The sequence below is a fragment of the Mustela nivalis genome (assembly GCF_964662115.1).
Source record: "Mustela nivalis genome assembly, chromosome: 5".
Lineage (NCBI taxonomy): Eukaryota > Metazoa > Chordata > Mammalia > Carnivora > Mustelidae > Mustela > Mustela nivalis.
The window spans coordinates 126,433,447-126,450,771 of record NC_139024.1 but is presented as its reverse complement, the minus strand read 5'-3'; the positions used below and the strand labels follow the sequence as shown (position 1 = coordinate 126,450,771).

General features: G+C 42.0%; 1 protein-coding gene across 2 annotated transcripts in view; it reads right to left on the bottom strand.

Annotated features, from left to right (window-relative positions):
• Positions 1-720: 720 nt before the first annotated feature.
• Positions 721-17,325, bottom strand: part of LOC309865638 (conserved oligomeric Golgi complex subunit 2-like) — a gene marked incomplete at its 3' end in the record, with an annotated part of 246,407 nt that continues 229,802 nt past the window's right edge. Inside the window, exons 3-5 of one of the 2 annotated variants that reach the window (XM_082732194.1) lie at positions 9,416-9,577; positions 8,193-8,255; positions 721-945 (exon numbers count right to left, since the gene is read on the bottom strand). In XM_082732194.1, coding sequence (XP_082588320.1) covers positions 721-945; positions 8,193-8,255; positions 9,416-9,577 — 450 coding nt within the window. Of the gene's footprint in view, positions 946-8,192; positions 8,256-9,217; positions 9,578-10,471; positions 10,589-17,325 lie in introns of those variants that run through there. The other variant, XR_014312215.1, reaches the window with a different exon arrangement.

Below are 17,325 nucleotides of genomic sequence, written 5' to 3'. Positions count from 1 at the left end.
TGGCAGGTGACTGGAAGAAAGCCCTCAAACGCTGAGACTGGCTTCATGACTTCTGTCAGCTTGAACTAGATGAAACCGACGCTCTCTAAGTTGGAAGCTGCTGATTGCTGGCGGCCTCACATGGTGCAGCCCATACTCCGGCCGCTCAGAGGCAGGATACACTGACTCCCTGTATTTAACTGTATCCTTAAAGGTCAAGAACACTGGGTAACCAAGTTCTGGACTTAAGGTACTACCCCGCTAACTCGCCCTTCAAAGCCCTTTATCTTTGAATATTCCCTCCCTCCCACCTTCCTAGCCTGGCAAACTCCCCCATGGTCTTCAAGACTTAGGCCACATCAATTCTGCGAAGACGCTTCCCCTCACAGACTTTCCCTGCGCACAGAGCTGTCTTCCAGCTCCTCCAGTGGGCATGGGCACCTTGGTGGGGTCATGCTTTTCGGCAACTTCATTAACGTATAACTTATGGAAATGGAAATTGACCTGAAAATGTTCTGATCTGTACCTTCTTCCTAGGTAAGTCCCTCACCCCTACTAAATTAAGATGATCCCTGAGTTATGGCATCACTGTAAGAGACCAGAGCGCATGCCTGATTCCTGCCATGCTGATGGGCACCAAGCGGGACCAACCTTTTCTTACAACCAGAAGAGCAGGAACTAAGAGCATCTTCAAGGAAGAGCCCTGAGCTCTATCGCACCCAGTCAAGAAACGAAGCCAGATTAGATGCTCTGTGTTTGTGGAATGAGGTGCATGGGGGCACAAACCTCATCCATGTACGGTTTCACCAGTACTTGACCGACTAACGCCTCTGCATCCCGTGTCTTGTCAATTGTAGCGTAAGTCTGGAGGCAGTGCCGTATGATGTCCACATTGGAAGTCTGAAGCTCTTCTAGCAGCAGGCCTCCCAGGGACTGCTGCAGCATGGCCGTAATGTGGGCTATACGCTGCAAGAACAGAGAGACCAGGAAAGAAGGTCCAGGCACCACAGTTTCTAAAAGCTCAAATATACGTGTATAATTTATATACATATGTGTTATATATATAAAGCGAGCCTCTAATTCTACCAGAATATATGTAAGATTAAAATCCCAACATTTCCTAGAGAATAACAATGAATCTCTTCTCTCCATGATTGCTTTCTTTCTTTTTTTTTTTAAAGGTTTTTATTTATTTATTTGTCAAGAGAGAGCACAAGCACACAAGGAGACACAGGCAGAAAGAGAAGCAGGCTTCCTGCCAAGCAAGGAGCCCAAGGTGGGACTCGATCCCAGGACCCTGGGATCATGACCTAAGCCAGAGGCAGTGGCTTAACTGACTGAGCCACTGAGGCGTCTCCTCCCTAAGATTTCTTTGAAAGTAAGTCGGCTTCATCAAAGTGAAGTTTAGACAATTACGGAATGACAAAAAGTTATTTGCCTCTTAAGCTACGGAGTAAATCTGACAAATGTGCATTTAAACCCAGTCAAGGGCTTTGGATAAATGAACTCTGACTACATCATATGATGTGTCAAGTTACATGAAATTCAGAATTAATTTTACTTGCATAGTTTGGAGACTACGCTTGTGTCTTTACACAAAATCTATCTAGTGTGACATAATGGAAGCAGGGACCCAAGCAGGAGACACTGAAAAAAAAAAAAAATTCAAAGCTAGCTTCAAAATCCTGTAGAGTAGCAATTATCAGGGGCAATGCTAGGTAAAACCAAAATCATCCAGGAAATTCGCAAACAGCAAATTGAAAATCGAAACCAACACTTGCTGGTCTTACTTTGTCCAGAAGAGGCATGCCTTTGCTCTGAACAGCATGAAAGTGTAACTGGTTAAATTCTGTGGCAATTCTCTCCAAAATCTGTCTAGTCCAGAGAGGGCTAGTAGAGACAATTAGAGAAATGTAATTCCCAAAGTTAAAACCTGCCACCCCCACTGCCCCCCATGCCTTAGAGCGCTCAGGCACCTGCACCTGAACGCCATCAATTTTCATGACAAACTGTCTGTGCAGCAGGCCCCAGTGCAAGGGGTGAGGAGCGGGGAGGTCGTAGAAGCCACCGACGCAGCCTGGCCCGGGCCACAGGGCCCAGGCAAGGGGATGGAGCTATTTTAGGTCAGTGTGGGTACAACTGCATGATTCCTCCACGTTCCTCGGGCTCTCCCATTCGTGCCCTTCTTCTCCCTTCTTCTCCTATTCTCTAACCCCCTCCTCTCTCTTTCCCTGTCCTACCGTTCATACCTGAAGTCCCCTCATCTTCTCTGCCTGCCTCATTCTCCCTCCCAAGTACCTCCACAGTACCAACTACTGCTGTCTCCTCAATCAGCTAAAACTGACCGCCTAGCAGCAACCTGGGAAATCGCTCAGAGCAGTGGACTCCAAGTTTAAATTTACCCAACGGCAGAAAGAGCAAGCTCGGTGCTCCGGGAGCTGGTGAGAAATCACTCACAGTGCATCTGCCATCAAGTGGACTGGATACACTTCCTCTTGCCCCCCACATTAGAAAGCATCAACCCCATTCAAAAGGAAGTCGAACAGTGAAAGAAAAAAAAAAAACACACAACAAAGGCCCCAAAGCCCCTGCTGGGCTCTATGAGGCATCCCACATCTGAGGATGGGCAGTCAGGTAGTGAGGAAACACACTGTAAGAAAACCCAAAATCTCTGGAGACCTGCCATGGTGTGCCCAGTCCCAGAGCATCAGAACTGGTGTGGAGGGAAGGCAAGCGCTTGGCACGAACAGTGCCGAAGCCTAATCCCTACCTCTACTGACTGATCCCATGCGCATTTCCTATTTATCCTTTTCTCGGCATTTCTGGGCCTGGCAGAGCATGATGGATTTACTGTGCGCTGACACTGCTCTGGCTTTCCTGACTCTAGAGCTCAGAGCTGCTCTTCTGGAGAAAAAAGTCCTCCAAGGTAATTCTGAGCAAGAAAGCGCTCAATGTCTGTTTATCAAGGACAGTGTTGCAAAGGGACAGGATTGTAGACACAGAGATCACTGAGGTGTTTCTATCCGAGGAGCACAGCAGCAACAGCAAAGACGGGAAGAACACTGGAGGGCCAGCTCTCCAGGGGCCGAACGTGGACATGGCTGGAGGGGCTGGAGGGACTGCAGGCGCTGCCAAGGGCCGCAGTGAAGCAGAGCCGCTGGAGACACACGGGCTGCAGAAGGGCCGCGTGCAGACTGTCTGCTAAGTGTGGACGAACGGGGCAGAAGCACGAGTGCAACGGGCTAGAGACACAAGCACAGTGGAGGCTGACCACTTAGTTGAATGCCTTGATGTGAAAGGGGACAGAGACCTAGGACCAGAGAATCGCTTCCTTTGGGATGTGTCCGTTCTTAATCTCCATCATGAGACATGTGGAGCATATGGTCTCTCAAGTTCCTTCCAAATCTAAAACCTTAATTCCTAAAATTTAGAAACCTAACTCCGCCTGCAAGGGGAGGGACTGTTAGCGTCACACAACAGAGCACTCAGGGCACCAGGCGACCTTGATGCAGGCAGCCCAGCTGGTATGTGTAGGACCAGCCCCGGCTACTCCCACTGCACCACTGTGCGTCTCACAGTGCTGACAGGACCTAACTACTCATTTTCTGAGTCACTCATCTACCCTGGCTGATTGAAAATTCACACCAGGAAGGGAACAAGACAATCACAGTATAACAAAGAGAGCCATCATCTTTTTCCTATTTCATAAGTTTTTTCTTTCCTGTTTGTAAATTTCAACTGGATATGTCCTATACTGTTTCATAATAATATAATGCTGGTGCAAAATACATCAATGGTAATACTCTGGGCATGTCTAGGGGAAAAAATGAGATGGAGAAAAACCAAGATGAATGGTAGGTATGCCTTAAAGATCAACAGGACTTTGCTAGTCCTCAGGGAAGGTGATTCCAAATATACTTTTACACTGCAAGCATAATGACGTGTTGGAACTGTGGTCTATAACCAAAGGGTTTATAGGAACGTGTTATAGATTTCACCATTTCATGCTCTCCACTCTCCTGGAGCTACATTCTAGCCACAAACCTGGATTTCCTTCTTGTTCAGAAATGAATTCTAACTAAGCCGTCCCCGCCTAATTAGTTTGGATGTGAAGTATTAATTTATGTGCTACTTAGTTAAAAAAAAAAATGCTTACCTGCTTGCTTCTAGTGCAGAGGTTTCTTTCGAACTTTGTGAATTTAAGATTTTTTCAATCTTTTCAACTGATCAAATAACTTGTATAAGCCTCAACACACACATTTATAAAAATAAAAATTAAGCAAACAAATAACGTCACCATCTTTACTCTTAATCATCTTTATTTCCCATGCTAAATGCAGGAAAATATAAGACCAAAAGTTAACTTCAAATATATAGGGCATGCTATATTTTGAATATTTCTATGAAACACAGAATTCTCAAGAATGCAAATCTTAGTTCTAGAATAAGCATACTTCCATATTCTATTGCAAGTTTATAGAGGAAAAAAAAAAAACCCTAGACTTTGCTTTCTCATATTCTATACTCTTATTTCTTTTTTTCCCCATCCTGAATCTTTCTATGGGCATTTCTTTCCTATTTTTTTAAAAAAGATTTGTTTATTTGAGAGAGAGAGAGACTGCATGTGCGCGTGCAGGGGAGGGGCAGAGGGAGAGAGAGAATCTCGAGCAGATATCCTGCTGAGCACAGAGCTCAATGCGGGGCTCAATCTCATGATCCTGAGATCATGACCTGAGCCAAAATCAAGAGTCGGACGTTTAACCAACTGAGCCACCAGGCGCCCCTCCATTTGTTTTCTTATGGCCCTTTATTCATGTTTTAACTTTGGCTTCCGATTGTACTGGCCCTCTCAGTTTACATGTGCATATACCTATATGCCCAAGCACCAAATCATTAAAGACCTTTTACACTACAAATATTATCAAAGAGGTTGAGGGATATTATGAAAACTCTCATCCTTAAAGAACAAAAAAATACAAAGTCATCCATTCAATAAATAATAATAATAATGAACACCCCTGGGAGCTCGATATTCATTCCGACGGGGGGTGGGGGGGGGCACGAGAAAATAAAGCAAGAAATACACCCTGCTCTCACAAAGCTTACTGTTTTGTCTGGAAGCACACGACAAGCATTCTTTGGACAAAAGCTGTGAGGAGATCCAGAGGCGAATTAAACAGAAGGTCCCTCAAACAGGCTTCTCCCCACTGAGATTTTAACAAATATGCTAATAATACACATAGAAAACATTGTACAGAGCAGCAGGCGAGAGTCAGAAACCCAGACTCCCAATGCCCGCTGTGCCCCTACATCGTTATGATCATGAATGATATCGGGGACACTTGGAACTGGAGATAGCACTAAGGGGCACACTCCCGGGGTGAGCCCTCAGATGTACAGAGCCGTTGCCTGTCTCACACACCTGAAACTAAGCCAACACTGCATGCTAACTACTGGGAATTGAAAAAATTAAAAGTGAACACCAGAACATAAAGAACACAGGATCAGAAAATAACAGCAAACCTACGGCAGAATCCTGAGTTTGCTTTGGAAAGCCCACTTCTCCCCTAGTCTCTAATATAGGCCTATTTTCTTTACAGGGCCACTGACAATTTATACAGTCATTAACTGTCAAGCGCTGCACCGACAACAGTTATCACTGTTTCTTGTTCTGGAAAAAGTGGGTGATCTTGAGATCGTGTGGGTACCTCTGAAATTCTGTCTTCTTGTTTCAGGTAGATAACGTGACATAATGCATAAAATGCACATGCGTGAGAGCTTTGAAAAAAAGCTAAATTTAAAAAAAAAAAGAAAAAAAGCTGAATAGTGCTGACAAGTTCGCGGAGACAAGAGGAGAGGGCTTCAACTGGCATGCAGCATAAGAAATCTACTGGAGGGTACCTTTTTCTTCCTTATGTCCAGTTGTTTACACATTCGTTCATCTGCTGCCCGAATTCCTTCACTGACTGATGACCTGAGACTCTTTAAAAGAATAATAAAGAAAATGTATTACAGACATTGTTTTGTCACATTATCAATTTCCTACATCTCATTCAATTCCACAGAAATTAATACCTGTGCACCAGTACTATGCAGATATTGACAAGAAAAAAAAAAAAAAACAAACATGATATACCAGACACAGTTATTGTTGAGGGGACTCATGACCTGGGGGCATAATGACACGAAGGCAGGGTCGCATGGCCAGAAGAAGAATGACATATACAGTGAAAGTTATGGGGATGAGGGGGCTTAGAATGGAGAACAGATAATATGAAGCAAAGTACAGGAGAGTCTGGAAATGCGACGGGGCTCGAATCGGACTCTGAAAGCCATGTGTATACAGCTGCCGAGGTGGGGAGGGGATGGGGAGCAGATGTAAGTGCACACACACTCAGGGGCAGGGTCAGACAGGCACACAGCCATGTGCACTGCAGGCTTCCTTCTGGAGAGAAGCAGAAATAGGAATGGAGGGCCAACTTCACTGAGATGAAGTCTTTAGATTCTGCATATTTTGGAGAACGAAAGAATGTCAAAGCACTGATGCATGATGATGAAATGTGGGTATGGAAATACCAGGAATCAAGAATGAAGAACAGAAGACCAGAAAAAGGCAGAGCACAGAGGTAGAGAAACATGTCCAGAAGCTAATGAATAAAGAGATAATTAGGAATTAGGGCCAAAACAAAGGTTAACAGAAACAACTAGAATGAAGTAGGCATATCACAAAAATTCCACAGGAAGGTGAATTAATTCACTCCATCAACATTATGAAACACCTCCTGGACGTCAGTATTGTGGCAGCCTACAGGGATGCAATGAAGACAGATATAGTCGTATCCCTCAGTGGTCTGAGAATCTCACAGAACAGCTTCAGAGTTGGGACCAGAAAGGCAGGTCAGGCCTGTGGCTGAGCAGGACCAAAGTGGCCATAAAAACAGGCCATGGAAAAGGGAGGGGATACGGTGATGGCAGGGGGTGAGGCGGGACGGGAGCCTGTGTGAGTAGAGCAAATCTGCCTCCAGGAAGGGGGTTCGAGAGAAGAGTGGGAGGCCAAAGGAAGGCTAGGCTTGGGAAACAACACCCCTATGAGGCCCCGGGAGGAAGAGGCACACCAAGGAGGCAGTGGGAGAGCCCCACAGCGGCTGGTGTGGAATCCAACAGCGGACCATGAAAATCCCTTCCATTCCAAGGAAAAGTATCTTTAACAAGATTTTGTAAAATTCAAATGAGACATAAACCATGGAAAGTATTGGCTACAACTCAAGGCACAACTCAAGATTTTTACCTGTTTCACGAACTCTTTCCTGCCTGCCCCTCCCCTAGGCTTCTCAGCACTGATATTTCTATTACTCCGCATTTTTCTTGGTTCTAACCATGTACTGTGTCTTCACTTAAATTATGTTCTCCTTATATTCTCTCTAGGATGCAGGCACTGTCTTAGGGGAGGGACGCAAGAGGCCACTCAAGCTAGAGGAGACACACAAGGAAGGATGGTGTCGTTTATGACAAGTTTACGACAGGGCATCAGAATGGACAGAGGCCGTAAGTCAGGGCACCAGACACAGACGGGGGGGGGCGCGGGAGGGGAGACAGGGCAGCACAGTTTTCTGTAAGAAGTGATGCCACAACTGCCCCTCCACTGTTCACCCAGGTGGAGTTCCTATTCCCAATGGCTTAGAGGTGGGGAGTCCCATTCCCACAACAGAGATTTTTCTGAGAGAACATGCAAATGTAACATTTATTAAGTATTACATTTTATTTATATTATCCTTCAGTTCCATTAGGGATTACACAGTTTTTGTAGATCAGCCCAGGAACCTAACCACACGTAGATTACGTGGGGTGGGGGGGGATATTTACAAGATTACAAACTGTTAAAATACAAGTCATTCGTAAGTTAGAAACCACTTACATATGACCAAAGTGGCATTAATAAGTTGAATTTGGAAATATGCTTCCTCTCCCCTGACATTTTAAGGTTGTCTACTCTGAGAATATGTCTTCTTCAAATCGAACATGTTTTTTTAGGTTTTTAGCATATGCAAAAACAAAATCATTTACAACTCTTCTGAAGGTGAATATTATAATCATGAACCGTTAAAATACAACCACCAGTACCACCAAACTAACAGATGAAAAGAATTCTTAGAGAAAAGCCGACGAGGACAACAGGCGTCACAGCAGACTGTTTTCATTAATTGGGGACTTACCAGAACTTCTCGTAACTGTCCCAAAGGCACAGAAAGTTGATTGAGGGCTTTGTCCATGCCAACCTAAAGGCAAAACCAGGTTGGCACAAACACATCACGATAAGGAGTAATAGTGACGTATCTATTTAACGATCAAAGCAGTACCAGATTTAACTTGGTTTTTTTTTGGCACAACCGTATTTTGCTACATAACTAGCTAAACAACAGAAGTGTTATTTGACCATTAATGTTGTTCATAGAATATGAAAAAAATCTGTTGAAATACATGAAACTATAAAAATAAGGGAAGTCAGGAGAAACGAAAGTTTCCTTAAGAACAATTTGCCTTTAGATGACATTTTAAATGAATGTGAAAAATTTTCACAGAAGGTGAACAGTTCTCTGTCTGTAATTGATGATACTCAGCCAGCTGATGTGAAAGTCTGACGGGCTACGTCTCTCTTAAACATTATTATAAGCCTTGAGAAAAATAGAAATTAAACAGAAGTAAAATTTTCTAGGTTTTTAATCCTATTGGGATATTTATCTTAGTGGTATATTTCCCAAAAGCAAATGTGCATCATTAATTTTAATGCTTCTTGAAATTCCCACGGAGCCGCAACTTTCTGTGCTTCTCTGGACAAACAGATTTAAAACAAAATGAAGCATCAACAAGGAGACTTTTCTGCCAAGTAACAAAATTCAACATTTCTAAACGGCTTTTACAAACAATTGATAAGCTCACTGCAAATCATTCTTATATTTTTATAAAACCAAACTTTTTAAATATCAATATTGGCCAATGTTCCCTCAACCTAGCTCTGGCTAACAGATATACCTGGGAGTAAATTAAACATTGTAAGAGTGGTGGACATTTGCTCCTACAAATTAGTCTAAATCAAGGAAGACTTCAGGGTAATCACTTAGCAACTAATAAAACAACCCCTTGGGTATTATTATCCTTTACTTTTCACTGTTGACTAATGAATTTGAAACATAATCAAACTAGAGCAACCTTAAATGAATAAAAACTAAAACAAAAAAAATGTATTCCAAAAAGTTTAGTTCTTTTATTAATGAAATTGGTAATTTCTTCAAGTTTCTGGTGGGGTTGGTGGGGTAATCAACTGAAAGGTTTCTAAAAACTCTGCCCTTTTAATAAATATGAAGGAGAGAGAAAGTGTGTGTGTGTGTGTGTGTGTGTGTGTGTGTGTGTGTGTAGGACTTGTGAATTTCAGGTTTACCAAGTTTGTGGAAAGGTTGACAAAATCTGCATAATCCTTGTTGATGAGCTCGACCATGGCTATTTTAAGAAGTTTATAGTAGAGTTCCAGATCTCCTCTTAGTTCCTCCAGCTGGACATGCTTCCTACAGTCAGACACAAAGTGATCGACGTTGAAATCTTCCTGAAAATCAAACCATAAAGAAAAAATGATTGCACTGATACCACATTTTACATAGAAAAATAAGATCAGAGAAAGAATAAGAGGCCGTATTACTGCAGGGGAACACACACAGGACATCAGGGGGTCTGCTCACTTCCTAAGATTATGGGAAAGGGGGCCCCTCACCAAGACCATTCTCTCCTGTTGCCTAACTCTACAGGCATTTTATTTCTTTTAATTATACATTTCAAAGAGGCTCTTCTCAAAATAGAAACAGCTTTTTCTTCTTAATTTTAACACAGCGATTCACATCCTTCCAGACTTTGTTTTGGTCTCTTTACTTTTTTTTTTTTTTAAGATTTTATTTATTTGAGAGAGAGAGACAGAGAGAACAAGTGGGAGGAGGGGCAGAGGGAGAAGCCGGCTCTCTGCTGAGCTGGGAGCCTGATGCCAGGGTTCATTCCAAGACCCTGAAATCAAGATCTCAACCGAAGGCAGACGCTTAACTGACTGAGCCACCCAGGTGCCATAGGCTTTCTCTTTAAAATATAAATTACTTTTGGGGTGCCTGGCTGGTTCAGTGGTTATGGGTTCAAGCCCACATTGGGCTTTCTGCTCAGCAGGGAGCCTGCTTCCCTGTCTCTCTCTCTGCCTGCCTCCCTGCCTACTTGTGATCTCTGTCTAATAAATAAATAATTTTTAAAAAAATAAAATATCAATTACTTTTTAAAGAAACTGACATATAATGGACACATGTTAGTTTCAGGCGTACAACATAAAAATTCCATATTTTTATCTGTTGTGAAATGATCACCCTAAGACTAGTTAACATCCATCACCAAACATACACATTTTTTTCTTGTGCTAAGAACTATTAAGCTTTAGCAACTTTAAATATATAATAATATACGGCACCTGGGTAGCTCAGTGAGTTAAGGCCTCTGCCTTCGGCTCAGGTCATGATTCCAGGGACCTTGGATCGAGCCCCACATCAGGTTCTCTCCTCAGCAGGGAGCCTGTTTCCTCCTCTCTCTCTGCCTGCCTCTCTTCCTACTTGTGATCTCTGTCAAATAAATAAATAAAATCTTAAAAAATATATATATATATAATACTATGCAGCCATCAAAAGAAATGAAATCTTGCCATGTGCAATGATGTGGATGGAACTAGAAGGTATGCTGAGTGAAATAATCAGAGAAAGACAATTATCATACAATCTCCCTGATATGAGGAATTTGAGAGGCAAAGTGGGGGGTGTGGGGGTAGGGAAGGAAAAATGAAACAAGATTGGATTCGGAGGGGGGCACCTGGGTGGCTCAGTGGGTTAAAGCCTCTGCCTTCGGCTCAGGTCATGATCACAGGGTCCTGGAATCGAGGCCACATCGGGCTCTCTGCTCAACGGGGATCCTGCTTCCTCCTCTCTCTCTGCCTACCTCTCTGCCTACTTGTGATTTCTGTCTGTCCAATAAATAAATTAAATCTTAAAAAAAAATATTGGATTGGGAGGGAGACAAACCATAAGAGACTCTTAATCTCACAAAACAAACTGAGGGTTGCTGGGGGGAGGGGTGTATGGAGAGGGTCGTGGGGTTGTGGACATTGGGGAAGGTATGTACTACGGTGAGTGCTGGGAAGTGTGTAAGCCTGACAATTCACAGACCTGTAACCCTGGGGCTAATAATACATATTTCTAATAAAAAATAATAAAATTAATATACAATAATACACAGTATTATTTACTACAGTCACTATGATGTACATTACATCCCCAAGGCTTATCTTATTAACTGGAAGTTTATGCCACTGGACCCCTTCATCTATTTCCTCCACAACCTCGCCTCTGGCAACCACCAATCTGTTCTCTATGACTTCATTTTGTTTTGTTTTTTAGATTCCACATGTGAGGGAGATCATACAGTATTTCTCTTTCTCTGTCTGACTTATTTCACTCAGCACAATATCCTCAAGGTCCATCCATGTTGTTGCAAATGGCAAGACTTCCTTCTTTTTATGGTTAATATTCCATCGTATACACACACATTGTCTTTATCCATTCACCCCATTGGTGGACACTTTAGTTATTTCCAAGTCTTGGTTGTTGTAAATACTGTGATACTCACTACCGTGAGTGTGAGTCTTGCTGGCTGCTTGAGCCAGGTGATCTAGAGGTATACCTGGGTAGCAACTGCAAACCTCGGGGCATCATACGAGCATTCAAGCTCCTTTCCAGGAGATACCAGAAAGCAGAAGCGAGGCAGAGGGACAGTGCAAAGATGGTACCCATCAGCTCCATCTTTGGAGAATACCTTACTAGGCTCCCAGATCCACGTTAAATTAGATGCCTGCCCCTCAGGGCTTTAAGATAAGCAAATGAGCCTCTTTCACAGAAATCTGATCCCATTTCAGTCTGCTGCTTCTGTGCTGAGTTCCAGGGTGGGTCAGTCTACTCGCGGGACTGCTTTAAGAACTGTTTCTCAGTTTGCTATAGCCTTGTGGGTCTCATGGGTGCAAGCTCTGATGGCTTCCAAAGCTGGATGTTTTGGGGTCTTGTCTCTTAGATGTACGTCTTGGAAGTTGGGGTGCCAGAAGTGGGGCTCAAACCCTTTGCTCCTCAGGGAGAAGCCTGGGGTTTTGAGTACCCTCCCAATCCCAGGTCGCTGTACCAGGGGTGGGGTTTATGGCAAGACTGATTCTTACTTCAACATAGGTTTTTTTCCTTACTCACCTAATGTGTAGGAGTCACTCAGCTAGTTGTAGGGTTTTTTCCACAGGAAATTTTTCCATATGGAGCTATAGATTCAGTGTGTATTTCATAGAAGAGATGAGATCAAGATCCTCCCATGCCACCATCTTGAATGGAAACCCCAGACCTTATCTATGTATGTGTGTACACACAGTGTACACACACACACACACACACACACACACACAAATATTCATGCTCTTCTAAACTATTTCCCATCTAGGGGCACCTGGATGGCTCAGTGGGTTAAGCTTCTGCCTTCAGCTCAGGTCATATCTCAGGGTCCTGAGATCAAGCCTCACATCAGGCTCTCTGCTCAGCTGGAGCCTACTTTCCCCCCTCTCTCTGCCTGTCTCTCTGCCTCCTTGTGACCTCTCTCTCTCTGTCAAATAAATAAATAAAATCTTAAAAAAAGAATAAAAAAATAAAAAATAAAAACCCATTCTATTAAAAAAAATTTCCCATCTAAAAATATAACTTGAATGTCTTTACATAAAACACATACATTTCTATTAATATTTTATGTGCATGCTGAGTGTCCCATTGAACAGATGTTCCAAATCTTTCATAACCTATTTCCAAGTATTGGTCTCACAGGATTAGCTATCCTGTGTTTCCCCTCTACAATACTGTGATACCCTGGTAGGCTTATATGCTTAGAGGCAATAAATTACTATCTAATTCCCCTGTGACTCTGCTACTCCATGACCTGTTTAGTCAGCAAGAATCAAATGTGATGGGGCGCCTGGGTGGCTCAGTGGATTAAGCCGCTGCCTTCGGCTCAGGTCATGATCTCAGGGTCCTGGGATCGGGTCCCGCATCGAGCTCTCTGCTCGGCAGGGAGCTTGCTTCCCTCTCTCTCTCTCTCTGTGGCTCCCTCTCTGTCTACTTGTGATTTCTCTCTGTCAAATAAATAAATCTTAAAAAAAAAAAAAAAGAATCAAATGTGATGATTCCCAAACTAGTTAAGGACACCTACACTTACTTTTCATTAAACACTATGTAAACCAACAAAATATGACTGCAAAAAAAATCACTGTTCTTTTGAAAACTAACACAGCTACTTTGGAAAGATTTGATACAAAGAAATCAATAAGAAAATTTTTGCTAAGTTAGGTATGGGTGAGATGACCAAGTACCAGGCAGGGAGGGAGTGATCACAGGATTCTCACTCAATTCAGTTAAAGAAACTGAAACTGAATGCAAAAAAAGACAACATAGAAAACTTTTTTTAAAGATTCTTTTTATTTATTTGAGACACAGACAGACAGTATGAGCAGGGAAAGGGGCAATGGGAGGAGATTCCCTGCTGAACAGGGGGCCCAATGTGGGACTCCATCCCAGGACCCCGAGGTCATGACCTGAACCGAAGGTAGATGCCTAACCTATTGAGCAACCCAAGTGCTGTGATAACTCAGAAATCTAATCTGCAGGCCAGTTTCCAGAGAAGAGACCTGGCACTGTTTCAATGGAGAATAAATGTACATATATTTTTTCCAAATAAAATGCTAAAAACTGTATGTACCATTCCCTAAGAGTACTTGTTTAAACTGACTTTTTTAGTTAATCAACCAAAGACTGACCCTGCTAGTGTCGGAGAGAAGGACTTCATACCAAACCGTAATTTCACAGTCATCTACAGAAAGCCACCTGCTCCTTACACTGGTGACCAAATTAGCCTGGACCTTTCTCTCCTGAGACAATTTCAGACGTTACATCACAGTTATGTAGTACATCATGGGAGGGGGTCTTGGTTCATAATCCTGGTCATCCTACTCATCAACTGTATACCTTTAGGTCGATCACTTTCCCTGCCTCAGTTACACATTGTTGAAGTTCTTGAACTTCATGATGGCATTCTAAATTGTATAACTGGGGTGCCTATGTGGTTAAGCATCTGCCTTTGGCTCAGGTCATGATCCCAGTCTCTTGGGTTTGAGTTCCACATCAGGCGCTCTGCTGAGCAAGGAGCCTGCTTCTCCCTCTGTCCCTTCCTCCTGCTCCTGCACTCTCTCACTCTCAAATAAAATCTTAAATAAATAAATAAATAAATAAATCATATAACTTAGCCTCAGTGAACAAATGCTATTAGGTAATATTAGTACTCAACTTACCATTTATGCATTTGTTCTCAGATAAACAAAAGTTGCATAACACATGACTAAATAACTCGGAACATCTGTGAATACTGGGTGAGGCAGCGTTTGCTGTGAAAAGCAAACCCAAACTCACAGTGCCATAATAGAGACCCATTTCACTTAACCAAGAATGGTTTTACTACTTTAGGAATGGTTTTACTTTATAGTGTAGATTCCCCAAGTATTCAAAAAGAAAGTATTTACAACTCATACATTTATGGTCAACTGATTTTTCACAAGGATGCCAAGACCATTTAATGGGGGGGGAAACAGTCTTTTCGAGTGTGTACTACTGGGACAAGTGAATATCTACATGCAAAAGAATGAACTTGGAACAGCAACGTCACACATACACAAAAATATAACTCAAAATGGATCAAAGATTTAAATGTAAGAGTCAAAACTGTAACACTCAGAGAAAACAGGTGAAAATCTGTATGACTTTGGATCGGGAAAAGCTTTCTTAGACATGATACACGAAGCAATAAGAAATATTAGATAAGCTGAACTTGATCAAAATAAAAACTTTCGTGTGTCAAAGGACACTACGGAGAACGTGAAAAGACAACCCACAGAATGGGAGAGAGTATCTGCAAATCATTTGTCTGACAAGGATCTAATAACCAGAATATGCAAATATACTCTTAGAACTCAACAACAAAAAGACAAATAACCTAATTTAAAAACAAGCCAAAGACTTTTGAATAGACATTTCTCCAAAGATGATACACAGACGGTCAAGAGCACATGTCGGGATGTTCGACATCCTTAGTCATTGGGGAAATGCGAATCAAAAGCACATGCAGATGCCACGTCACACCCACTAGGACAACTATGGTAAAATAAGAAAAAGAAAAAGAAAAAAAAAGAAGAAGAAAAGTGCTGGCAAGAAGGCGGAGAAGCTGGAACCCTCCTGTATTGTCGGTGAGAATGTAAAACAGTGTGGCTAAGGCAGCAAACAGCTCGGTAGCTCCTCAAGAAGTTACACACGTACAATTACCCAGCAGTTCTACGTCTAGGGGTATGACACCGACAGAACTGACAACAGATGTTTCTGCCACAACCTGTACATGAATGTGCACAGCAGCGCTGCTCGTAACAGCCAAAAGAGTATATACCCAACGTCCATCAACTGATGAATGGATACATAAAATGTGGAAGAGCCTCTTACACAACCATAAAAAGGAATAAACTGTTACATGCTACAACACGAGTGAAGTCTGAAAACATTCTACTCTCAGGTTAAAGGAAGCCAGACACAAAAGGTCACGTGTTATACAATTCCACTGATATGAGATGTTCCAGAAAAGGCAAATCCATAAAAACAGAAAGTAGATTCATGATTGCCAGGGAATAAGGGGAGGGGAGAATTGGAAGTAAGAGGTTTATTTTTCGGGTGATGGAAGCATTCTGGAATTAGACAGAAGTGACGTATGTACCATATACACAGTAAATATACTAAAAACCAGAGAAGAGTACGCTTTAAAATGGCAACTATTATGCTTTGTGAATTATATTTTGATGAAAAATGAAACAACTTAAATATCAACAAGCTAAATGCTAGGATACATTAAAAAAAATCCAAAGTAACACTAATCACAGGAACAATGGCGTAGCTACATGAATTTCAGACAAAGCAGATTTCAGAGAAGGAAAATTATCAGGCATAAAGAGCAGCATTACATAATGACAAAGAAATCGACTGACCAAGAAGACACAATTATCCTTAAGGTATGTGTGCCTGATCAACACAGGTAAGACACAACCTAACAGAACTGCAGGGAGAAATAAACAATTCCATTATCACAGCTGGTGACTTCAACACTTCTTCATCATTAATGGGCCGATCCAGCAGCAGGGCAACAAGGATTTGACAGATGTGGACATTCAGTCCAGACATGGCACACTTAACACCACCATCAATTACCGTACAACAGATGTACACAGACTATTTCGCCCAGTAATAGTGCAACACACATTCTTCTTAAGCTCATATGGAACACTCATCAAGACAGAATAATTCTGGGCCACAAAACACAACAAATTTTTAAAAATAAAAATTATACCAAGTATGTTCTCAGACCGCAATGGAATTAAAAATCAGTAACAGAAGATAGTTGAAGAAGTCCAAAATACATGGAGATTAAATGACACACTTCTAAATGACAGGAGACCAGTCTCAACAAAATACAATGTAGCAAAATGTGTGGAATGCTGCTTAAAGGGAAAATACAGTACTGAATGCAAATATTAGAAAAAAAAAGATTAAAGTCAATAATCAAAGCTTCCATTTTAGGCAACAACAACAAAATCAAATCTAAAGTAAGGAGGGGCTCCTGGGTGGTTCAGTTGGTTAATCATCTGCCTTTGGCTCAGGACATGGTCCTAGGGTCCTGGGACAGAGCCCTGCATCAGAGCTTCCTGCTCAGGGAGGCTGCTTCTCCATCTCCCATTCCTCCTGCCTGTATTCCCTCTCTCACTGACTCTCTCTGTGTCGAATAAAATCATTAAAAAAAAAACCCTAAAGGAAGTAGAAAAAAAATAAAAATTAGAGCAGAAATCAATGTAATTAAAACCAGGAATTTTTTTTTAAATCAATAAACCCCAAGTCTGTTTCTTTGAAAACATCAATAAAACAGATAGACCCTTAGCCAGTCAAACAAAGAAAAAAAGGTAGAAGACATAAATTACTAATATCAGATGAAAGAAGGGAGGGCTACTGCTAACAATCCCAATCACTGTAAATTCAACCAAACATTTATGGAATACTACACAATTCTCTAAAATCTCTTCCAGAAAGTAAAACTAGAAGGAGTACTTCCTAAATCATTCTAGGAGATCATTATTACCCTGACACCAAAACCAATACTACAAGAAAAGAAACTATA